Genomic DNA, 11,909 nt, shown 5'->3' on the forward strand with positions numbered 1-11,909 from the left:
TTTTCACCACCGATTATTGCTCTGAAGTGAATCGGTGATGGATTGGACAAGGAGGGGGTTGTTGAAAGGGGTAGGGATAACAAGGCCGGACAAGGAAGACATAGGTGTTAGGTTGACAAATGATAGTTTGATCTGTTTTGTTTTCCTTTATTCATCAAATAAATATATAAAATATAATTATTAGTTCAATTGTTTTTTAGTGATTGAATCGGTTTTTGTTTGTAGAAATTAATTTTTATTGATTAAAATTTAAAACTAATAATTACTGATTGTAACTCATTGGTATTATTTTTTACTGATCGAAATTAATTTTCACTGATTAGTATCGATTTTTAGTTATAAATTATAAATGAGTTGTACGAATTGCAACTAATTTTATTAGTTTTAAATTTAATTGACTTTTAAGGATTAAAATATTTTTATAGATTAAAACTTATGTTTTCGGTTACTTTTTAAGTGGATTAAAGAGGAGGCACAATTGTTTATTTTTTTCTTTGAAAAAAAAGACATAGTAGTACTAGTGTACATAATGTAACAAAAAGGGTTTGGTTTGTTCCAATTTTTCATTCCATTTGTCCTGCTGCGCGACGATCATCATTCATCAGTCAATCGCCTAGAGAAAGAAGACCACATTTGCAGTCTCGAATTTGTTCAAAGGTTGGTTGATTTCCCTTTTCTTCTATATTTAATTTATATCTCAATATCAAGATTTTCAATCTTTTTGCAGTTAATTATGATTAGACTTGAGTATCATATATTCGAATTTCAATTGGTATCACTTCAATTTCAATTTCTTTGTTCATCTTGCAGGAAATTAATTGTCGAAATTAATGTAAAATGAGGTGGATTAAGAACTTGCAGCAATTTGTTAGGAGTAGTGTGTCGTCCGATTATGTAGTAAAGAGTAATACTAATACAATTAGCATTCTAAAATTCAGTAGAAGTTCGGTTATGGGGTTGCCTCACTTCCATGGAGGAGGGCTTGAATTTAGTGGAAAACCTTATATGCCCAAACATGTTGTTACAATGCCACAATGTCGTGGGTTTAGGCACAAAGTCCAAAATAACCCGATTTTGGACCGCGATTATCTTGCCCAACTTTGGGTGTTGGATAAAGAAATGACAAAGGCATTAGAGAGAAGGAAGATGGCACACCATAGGTATAGGACTTATCAGAAAGAAAGGGGTGGACGGCATGTGTTTAAGCAGCCTCCTCTTAGTCAATCAATTACTGGAAATTTGGCACCGACGTCTCCTGAGGAGGTAAATTTTACAATTGAGGTTGATGTGATCTATGTTGTTTTGTATGAGCTCTTGCTTCTTGATTCAAAGCATATGATTTTTATTCTTTTATGCCACTTAGGGCTGAACAAAGTTTGGTCTAAACTGCAAATCCAACCGGACCAAACTGTGGTTTATGTATTGGTCTTGTTTGCGGTCTAAGTGGTCTGGTTCGATTTATCTTTTCTTTTTTTGGAAAAAGAGTTTTCGATCAAAGTCTCAGTTTTTTATTTTTTAGATTGGACCAAACCGAAAACCGTTTTAGAGTAGAATATGGAATAAAATATTCGGCATGCCCAACTTTTAATATAATTTCAATACTAGATTTATTATTCATAGTATTATACATAGCACTTGTATATACAGTTCAATCACCAAGCCCGAATTGAGACCCAACAATGTAAATTTGAATTATTTAATATTGAGTAAGATACATTTTAATGCTTAGTGTAACTTAAAATTATTAAATATTGAGATATGACAAAGAGAATGATCGTTAAGTTTGTGTTAGGTTTTACAAAATTTATGTTTCCGTCCATTTAAATTGATTTTTGTATGCTTTGGTGGAGTTAATTGCTACTATGGGTATCGGTGGGTTTGCCAACATGACTTAGCCAACTTTCTCCAAGAAAGAAAAGGGTAAATTGAGTCTATGCTAAATTTTGCAAAGTCATTGAGCGATATGATCCAAATACAAACCAAATTATGAATTTAAAAGAAAAGAATATGGCCGACAACATGTTTTTAGTACAACCCTAAACCGATTACTAACCGAGTAGTCAAGCTCATTCTTAATTGAACCAGATTTAACTTTCAATATCTGATCTGACAAGTTTGTTAAATGATCATGACCCAAAATGCTTAACCATAACCGACCAAATTCGAAAAATAATCGAATACACAACTCTAGGGACATAGCTACTAATTGAAAAACTTATACTCACCAAGAAAAAAGCCCATATATGAAACAAAATGTGAAGCATAATGTAAAAATGTGGTAACGGTTGCGATCGGGGTAATGTAACAATGATGCTATAACCGGAGTAATGTGGTTATCATAACGCCTAAATATTGGTCGAATTATAAGATATCCCTTGATACGGCTCAAAACACGATTTATTTACACCTTTGCAACGTGGGAAATATCGATTCATTTGTTTTGAAAAACCTTACAACGCAGGTGATGCAACCGGCCTTGTTAAAACACTAAGAGGGGAAGGGAACAAACCATCTAGGTTGGACCTTAACCCAAACCCTAAATGCCAAAGAACAAAACAAAGAGAGACAAATAGGTAGTAGAACAACCTAAAGTTCCCATAAGGACTCTTACCAAACTCTACATTTTCATGAGATCCTCTTCTTTACAGTATGTTTAATCTTGTACTGAATTTTCTATACAATATAAGTAGGAGGCAAGGTTTATCCTCCTAAATAGCTAATTTCCTACTTCTCCCTAACCAATCAAGCACGAGTGCACACACAAGCCCAAGCAACACATTTCTTGATAGCACAATACTTCTTCTTGATTCGATGTAAAGACCGTAAGGAATTAGTATCATGAAGCTTGATGTCATCTAATGGAACAATACAATCGTCATTCTACAACTAAGTTGACTGGTAAGACACAAAGAAGAGTCAAATAGTTAATGAAACTTCTAGAAATAGTGTTGATGTTGGGTGACTCGAATTGAGTCTAAACATGGGAGAAGATGAATCAAGATGGCGGGTTCCAGAAGGCTAAAGACGAGTTGGCGTTCTGTGGCATAATACCTCATATAACCTGGTGAATCATGGAATAAAAACTCCCTCAACACGTAACGCCTATTATGTAACATGTTTGAGAGTTGCTGCAACATTAAAGTTCAAGTTCGTTCTAAAATAGTGCATGAGTTTTCATGGTCAAGACGCCGCATTAACCGTTACATAATGTATAACGACCGTTATCTTACTGTTATAACGATATTTCACCGTTGCAACGTTATTTGTCTCCCCGTTGAAATTTTATTAATACCCATTAACTTTAATTATTGTAGATCACTTAAATTATAGTTATTTATAATTTTAATCGCTAAACAAAATAACTGACGAATAAGCTAATTAACTTCCAAAAAAACTATGAAGTTAATTAGTATCCACTAAAAATACCTCATATAATGCAATTAATAGTTATGGGCGTATTATTGCATAATAATAGTAGTTCAACAACATAAATGCAATTATAAGTTCAAAACACCCCTTATGTGAATTTTTTTTCCAAAAATTAACACTGCATCGGCCGCTATTCGCGTTGTTACTTCATTATAGTCGTAATCTGCGACACCTCGACCGTTTCCGCAAACGCATCATCGATCACAATTTTTTTTCCATGCGCTGAAGCCCCATCCAATCCACGAGACTTATCATCATGGAATTCATAGTGCAAAAATGCGGTAATGAACGCGATTGTGGTAATGGACACAATGATGCAATGACACAGTGATGTGGTTGTTGAACTACAACTATCGGCTTAAACCATGAAATCGCTCGAAGTAGTCTAAAACGTGATTTTCTTACACCTTTACGATGTAGATGACACCAACATTGTAAATTTGAAAATCTAATACTATATGACGTCATTTTTGGACTACGTGGGGAATAGACCTCAGACCCTCCTTGACATTAGCATCAGAAAAATTGTAGTAACTAACATGCCTTTGTTGGATGAACTCAAGATTCAGATGTTCCTCTTCTGCATAGATACTAGAATGTGCAAAAGGCTTAAGGAAAATTTCCTGAATCTCCTTTGGATCAGTAACAATACCACTATCAATGTGCACAATGTTTATTCTATTCCTATTGTATATAGATTTCAAGTTCTGAAAGAATTTTTTTTTATTTTTCATCCCCAAAGTCAATCCACCTAACTTTAGCCTTTTCATAGAGGATGGAAGCATAAGTTTCTTTAGCCTTTCTTTGGGTAGAGCCTAGGTTCTTCTCCAACTCGGCCAGATTAAGATACCCAAGATCCTGATGCAAACTCTCTTGAACCTTCATGAAGGCATCTTCACCTTTAATAACGGCTTGTTGAAAGGCAAGGAAAAGATTTATGAAGACATTTAAGCTCTTGTTTCGCAAAAGCTAACCTTCTGAGTAACCCAATAAGACTTGCATCCACTGACATCCTTCCTCTAAGCCTGAGAGACAACCTGATTAAATTCCTTCTTATCACATTAAAATTTGAAAAATCTAAAAGGTTTTGTACGTTGAGTAGGACTACAAAATTGAATAAGAGTTGAAGATTGATCAGATCTAGAAATACTCACAACAACACTACTGATGGTACCCCATTGAAGATTGCCTAAAACTGTTTATTTGAGAAAATTCTATTCTCCGAGTTCCCACTCTACTTTTTAGACCAAGTAAAGGAATATCTTCCAAACAATCCACCATACATTGCTTGAGGGGAAGTTCATCATGATTTGCTTCACTATTTATCACCAAGTACAATCCAAGAACCTTTACAATCTCTAGCAATGGCTCTCAAATCCTTCCAAAGCAACTCCCTTCGGTCATTAAATCTACATAAAAAAGTGCACAAGAATTCAACTCCAGACTCTAGAGGAATGCATGATCCAAGAAAAAGAGTCATTTGTTCATCCTTGATGAATTGTCCCAAAAGACTAGCCAACTTCATTAAGCTCTTCTCCCCCAAAAATTTCACTTCCAACAAGAAACCTTTCTAGAAGTTTTTATTGTTGACAAGCTTGTTTAGGTTTGTGTACATATCATGCATTGTGTGTATCTAAGTAAATGGTTGATAGCTTTTCTCATCATCAATATGTGTTGATTTTGGAGGCTATTTAAATTTTAAATAGGCATCATCATTGTCAGCTATGTATCCTATATATTTAATTATCTCTGGATCAAGGATTGAGATCATTTACACATCATCATTTTGTAATCATATAGCATTTGCATATGTAACCACCTTATCTATAAATGGCTCAAGCTCAGAATTTTTTTGAGCCCTAGAAGGCTTCTTAAATTTGATTTTTAACAGATTTCAATGGTGGGAAGGAACTTTGTGAGCTCTAAGGGTTATTCACCTATCTTTTGAATGTTAAAGATGACACCAGTTGGTGTCTATGCATGGCAATTGTTACTCATAGTACCTATATGCATGAGTTTTCTTTAATTGTATTGTTCTACCATTTTTGAACAGTATTATGCTTGCATGTCCTTTTCTGTGTGTTTGGACTTGTATCTTTTACCATTTATCAAACATGTCATTAACTTTTTTTTATTTAAACTAACTATATATAATGCTTAATATTAAATTTACAGCTTCAAGTTGCTCCTCTTCTTGCTAGATCAAACTTGTTAATCACCCGAAATATAGAATGGTTAAACCTGGTGTTTGACTTTGAGCAGGTAATTTAATAAATTTTTACTAGTCTTTTGTATGTGATAAGGAGAAATATAGATGTTGAATGCCTAAAACATTTAGTTGAGCAATAATAACACAAGGCCCTTTGTGTTTGGGTCACTTAGGATATAGATAGATTTAGTTGTACAAGTTCAATTGTGTATTGAAATACATATTCCACCTCTCCCACTTTTATAGGCTACATTTGACTTTGTGGTCAAAATGCTTAAGCTTCAACAATTTTATTAATTGATTACCTAGAAATAAAATGCTTGACGTATGCATTATGAAAGTGCCTATAACAAGTACTATTATTATCTTCTGATTGTGTTACTGTATATCTTCAACAGGAAAACCGATATGCAATAGTGGATGTATGCTACCCTCATTCAGTAAGTTCATGTGTGATTTTCGAAATTATGTTGATTCTTGATTCAGTTCGGAGGAAGAAGATAGTCATTGTAGAACTCTAACTGAAATATACTTTGTGTTTCATCTAGCCTGTAGGTTTTATCCGTGAACAAAGTAATGTGCTCTTAAGACAGGTGACAAACTCATCTTTATCTAAATATTATGAATAATATGACAGAGTTTTTGTCTTTGATTTATTAGTATATTCTAATATGTGAGGGATCCTTTGCATACAACTTCTCAACTTTATCTTTTCAAGATGCCTTGATTGTTGAAAATCAAATATCACCATATTTGTTTTTGTAATGGACTTTTTTCATCTATAAAAGGAACCAAATTTTTTTTACTTTAATTCTTAAAAGCGCTCTTGGGTTGGGGTAGTTCTAGACGCATGTCGTACTCACACATGAGGAAAATGGCGTATTCCTATAGGCAAGGCGTACCCACACAATATTTACTTTGGAGATTTTTGAAATTTTATGCTAAGAACATATGCTCTTAAGTCATAAGCTTAGATTGTTTCTACAAATGATGGCAAATAGAACCCTTGTCATTTTGTTAGGCGTTAGCAGACAATCGAGATTACTAATGGGCAATGTTAAAATAACGACATTAGCAAGAAGTCATGCCAATTTTCAACATAAACATATATTTATGTTTTTTTTTTCGGAAATTATTGGAATGGAAATGGGGTTTTACGTTAAATAATGGCCGCTCTAACATATTAGCCATTACTTCCTCCAAATCTAATCAAATGTTCCATTGCACACTTGCTGATGCACTATTTCAGCTCTAAATATCTCTAATTGTGCTTGGTCAAAAATTATAGAAAGTTGATATTAATAAATTTACATTGAGACGAATTAAATAAGATCCCACTTGAACATGATTTAACTTTTAGATTGGAATTAAAATAAAAACAAAGGCTCTAAGAGGTCTATAATAATATTTTTTTTTGAATGTGTATATTAGGATCTAACAGAGTTAATGGTCTATTATAAGCTTTGATTCAAATACATGTTCTGATAAACTTGAATAACTATGATGATTGGGTATTTTTTAAGTTAACAATTCACATTACAATGACCGCTAAATAAGTCTTGACAATGCGAGGTACTGTTAGTCCGTTACCCTATGTTTTAATGAGGATACGTGTAAACTTTTTAACGTTAGGCAATAAGGTTGGCCTTTCGATTGTTTGTTTTCAACATTGTGAATCAGGGGAGAGAATTTGGGTGGAAGATTAGTCTGTCTGTATCATTTATCTTACATTGAATGATGTGCAGTTTTGGAGCTAATGATATTGCCTTTACCACAACATTCCATTACCTCAATGCCATTAGGTATTTAAGTGGCTCCCACCTAGGCTCTCATTTGAGCGATATTCGTGGTTCAGACGTACACCATCTTACCCTTGTTAGTGATAACAAAAATCGTTATTGATTAACTCTTTGTAGCAAACATTATATGTAACCTCACATAAATTACATGTTTAAATAAGACTATTTAACATACTCCTTTATAGTTCAAGTCCAAATAAGTATGAATTGCCCTCCTTTATAAACCAACAATAAATTGATTGTGGTTTTGCAATTTTGCAGTTTCTTCGTTTGAGGCGTCCCTTCGTTGCACGCATAACTGATGCTTTGGGTAATGAGCTATTCACGGTAGAATACTAACTAATCATCTAATTTGGTTGCATGTGTAAATTTTACAATTAAATTTTGTTAAATTGTGGGACTTGTTTAATGAAAAATCTAGATTCGTCGCCCCTTCTGGTGGATTACTAGCTCAATTTATGCCGAAATTAATGGGAAGGTATGCAATATCCTCTTTAGAACTACCTTCATCTGAAGTTCTTAATCTGCATGAAGTATTATGCATACAAATATATCATTACACTTTTAAGGACCATCATGCATTTATGAAGATATCTTTTTGTAAAGTTTTCAATATTGTGCTTATTTCAGTCTTTTGTTTCCCCACAAATACATAGTGTTGAAACTTTTAATAATATTCACCATTATATATTTGAAAAGCCCATGTTTAGGCCCCTTTCTAATGCGGAGTCTCCTTTCCCTTAAAACCATCATGCAAACACTAGTGATTTTTACAAATTTATTAAGATGACAACTATGAGATAAATGTGTAAACAGGAGATTGGTGTGGTGCATCAACGCTGGCATCTTTGGAGGAGGATCTATGATCTATATTTGGGGTAACTTGCCTTGCCTTCCCGTTCTTACTTTTGTAGCTTTGATTGTTATCCATAAGTATGACTTTTGTACGACTTTACAATGTAGGAATAGGCAATTTGCTGTGGTTGAAAATCCTGGTTTATGGAACTGGACATTTACTTTGAAGGACATTGATGGAAATGTGCTTGCTCAAATAGATCGTGATTGGAGAGGGTTTGGTTTGGAGGTTTGTACTATTATCTGGTACCTTTCCTCTTGCTGATGGGCCACATCTGATTGAAGGGGCATTTTCAAGGAATTGAGTCAAAGATACCATAATATATGAAAACTTTACAGTTCTAGTATTCCAAATATTAATTTAGTCTTTCTTTTGAATCCTCAAAATTGTCCTCAATGGTAATTGGCCTTGCTATTTATGAATGTGGTCTATTCGAGGAATGTATGGAGTAATTCATGTATGCCTAAGTCGTTGAATCAAAAGACTTAATGATTAGGCATCACTGTTCATCCAATAAACTTGTATGTAACTTCTGATATTTGGCATCAAAAATAAGTAGCAACAACAATATGAGAACTTGAGGTTTAGACCTAGACATTTTTTTATCGAAGATTCCTCAAAAAAGCAGGGAATTTTAGTTTACTTGTTTTTCGAATCTTATGCTCTTTGTGCTAAGTTTTGATCACTAAGCAGAGTCGTGACTTTGTCTAGATTTGAATGACAATATTGCTCAATGCATAAGATACCTCTCCTCACCCAAACTCCCAGCAAACATAATATGTGAGTCGTTATACATATGTCATCTAGCTTTGTAGTTCTTTGTAGGCTAGTTTTAACAGGGGTGTAGTGACTTCTTGGTCCAATCACCTGAATCTGTGGTGGCGCAGGTGCATGTAGTTCTTAGTGACTTATCAATGTCTTAGCTTTGATAAAGGCAAAGTGCCATCACCAACTCACCATTCACCAAGTCTCTAATGTGGTCCAATGTGAAATTTGAAAGCATAAAGTATTGATCTGCTGTCTGATGTTTTATCTTGATTCATTCTTTCTGGTCCTTCGTTGCTCCTCCCTTGCATGCATATTTCTGTTCATCTACTGTTAGATTTTAGAATATCTCCTTTTGATGCAATCCATCTGATACATGTATTGGCATTTAACCTCTTGATCCTTCAGACTTATGAATAGACATGAGTTATTTGCTTGTTCAATAACAGTGTTCAATTTGCTTTTCTGGTGATGACCCTTTTCATTCTTATGTAATGTAGATATTCACAGATGCTGGACAATATATTATTAGATTTGGGAGTTCTGATCCCGTAGTGAAAACTGGTCCTGTTAGAGAGGTAATATATATTGCACGAGAAAGAAAAAGAGACATCTTATACTTGTACACATCTGTTCCCGATTTTTCTTACTACAATTTTCCCTTCTTTACCCTGCCTGCTTTGCAGGTTGAGGACTTAGATATTGTACGCCCTTTGACCCTTTCAGAGAGAGCAGTTGCCGTGGCTCTTGCTGTGTCACTGGATAATGACTTTTTCTCTAGACATAGTAACAGCAGCTGGTAAGCTGATTTATTTTCTTAATGGTCAATTTGTCATTACATATCTGTTCCTGAACATATATGACTTTTTCTCTAGACATAGTAATCTCAAGTTGCATTTATTAATAACAAGCAGTTGGAGTTGGAATGTTGTCACTTTCCTTGTGGCAAAATGATTATTTCTTGAAAATGCTCCGTTTTCCCCCTCCCATCCCACCTTGAAATTTTTTATCCAACTTGAAATTGACCCGAAGCCGACCCCAAAAATTTTGACTCATAAACTGAAATAACCCAGCCCAAAAAAACCAAAAAAAACTGGTCAAATTCAACCATAACTCGAACCTTGCCATTTTGACCCGTTTTCCCAATTTTGTCAAGTTGCTTAGTTCTATATCATCATTTTTCACTGATATCTACATATTTTTGAGTCAATTTTTGTATTTTATGTCGATATTTCCTTGTTAGAGCGTTAAAAGCTATATGTTGATCCCTTTTTATTCGAATAAAATCATTAAAAAAATAAAAACTTCAATAATTTTTTGATTTCAATTATAAGAAAACATTTTTTAGAGCCCTTAACGAATTGGGTCAATCTAAACCCCATCAAATCAGAAATGGCCTAACTAGAATGTGACTTGACTCAATCGGGCGCGAAACCCATCGGATGTGTAGGAATTGGAACAGTTGCAAACCTAGGACTAGAGGTTTTTAAAATAGACTCGATATTTACCCGACAATGTAACCGAACTCGATTTGACCCGACTTCAAAAATGGATGTACAATTATGTAAAAAATCAACATGGACATAAGACCGGATGTTTAACCGACCCGAAACATCTAATCCGAAATTAATCCGATGACCCGAATGAACACCTCGATCTAAGACAAACCAATTTTCTTGTGGCCATCATGGTTGAAATAAATATCATTTCCCTCCTTAAAACTACATGTAAACATGCATAGAAAGTGGATGAAGGAGCTGAACATGATTGAGGATTTGCGTTTTAAACCTATTGATCTATGCTATTCGCCTTGTTATTATATGTGGTTATCACATGTTCGGTTTTGAAAGGATGATAATATCAAATTCATCAAATGACAAACCTTGAATAGCCTCTAAAAAGCATAATATGACAAAATTGTAAATCATTGCTTTATTATTCTAAGGAAAAAGTTTCATACATCCGACCGGCAAACTCCACTCAGCCAAGAACCACTAAGGGGCATTGGGGACTAGGGTAATTGAATGTTGTATTGCTTTGATGTAATTTGGTTTACATCTTTGCTCACTCATCGCTTAAATCACATTATGCGAAGCATGGTGTCTTATAGCAAGCTGCGTTGTTTTTCCCCCATGGATATGATTTCCTTACCATTCTTCTTTGACTACAGGTTTCTCGGAATTCCACTTATCTTCACTGAGTAGAAAAAGTGTGGTTCCCTAATCATCTCGTGTACTGAAAAATTTAGAATCAAGTGCAAATCCAGGATTTTATTTTTATGGATACCGTATAACCAGCTTCTGGAAATGGATACACGAAGGGGGGTAAAATCTAACTGCGGTTGAGGTAAGGCTGTTAAAACGAGTAAACCGAAACAGCAGGGAGAAAATATTATCTGTTGTTCAAGGCTGTTATGTAGAAAGGCAGATTGGAACTTTTACCTGCCATGTTATTGTGCAGAAATAAGAGAAGAGAAAGGCTCTACTATTTATACTAATCGACTCCAACTAACACAAGACTCTAATTTCTAATGAACGGTGATGAGGTCTTGTCTTAGTTGGACAGTAACTATCACTTTTTCAGTAAGTTTTGAGTTCGATTCGTACAAAGTTTTTCCCTCAATCTACTGTGTAACCAAAAAAAGGGGGGGACAACATAAATTTGTCAAATTGTGAGTACATTTGAGGTGACAAACAGTATGACTACATCTACTGAATTGTTTAGATTTGATAGTAACGATTACGAATTCTCAATCGTTTGATCACATTTTGAATCTTTTTTCTATTAGGGTTTGTATTTGCTTCTCCACAAACACATTTTGAACTTTAATTCTCAATCTATCATTCATTTG

The 11,909-nt window shown here is 34.3% G+C and overlaps 1 protein-coding gene across 1 annotated transcript; it reads left to right on the plus strand.

The window, feature by feature from the left end:
* Positions 1 to 494: 494 nt before the first annotated feature.
* On the plus strand, positions 495 to 11,811 carry LOC130825638 (altered inheritance rate of mitochondria protein 25). The gene is made up of 12 exons (XM_057690962.1): positions 495 to 657; positions 811 to 1,263; positions 5,605 to 5,691; positions 6,037 to 6,078; positions 6,187 to 6,231; positions 7,699 to 7,764; positions 7,859 to 7,915; positions 8,254 to 8,315; positions 8,401 to 8,521; positions 9,559 to 9,636; positions 9,745 to 9,857; positions 11,229 to 11,811. The coding sequence occupies exons 2-12, from the start codon at positions 838 to 840 to the stop codon at positions 11,260 to 11,262; spliced, it is 1,131 nt and encodes a 376-aa protein (XP_057546945.1). The 5' UTR covers positions 495 to 657; positions 811 to 837; the 3' UTR covers positions 11,263 to 11,811.
* Positions 11,812 to 11,909: the final 98 nt, after the last annotated feature.

This window comes from Amaranthus tricolor, chromosome 10, assembly GCF_026212465.1.
Source record: "Amaranthus tricolor cultivar Red isolate AtriRed21 chromosome 10, ASM2621246v1, whole genome shotgun sequence".
Classification (NCBI taxonomy): Eukaryota; Viridiplantae; Streptophyta; class Magnoliopsida; order Caryophyllales; family Amaranthaceae; genus Amaranthus; species Amaranthus tricolor.

Excerpts from the sequence above, each read along its gene's own strand:
- LOC130825638 (XM_057690962.1), top strand. The coding sequence starts at position 838 with ATGAGGTGGATTAAGAACTTGCAGCAATTTGTTAGGAGTAGTGTGTCG. Across the intron at positions 6,079-6,186 it reads ATGTATGCTACCCTCATTCA|CCTGTAGGTTTTATCCGTGA; the intron begins GTAAGTTCATGT and ends TGTTTCATCTAG. Across the intron at positions 9,637-9,744 it reads AAACTGGTCCTGTTAGAGAG|GTTGAGGACTTAGATATTGT; the intron begins GTAATATATATT and ends CCTGCTTTGCAG.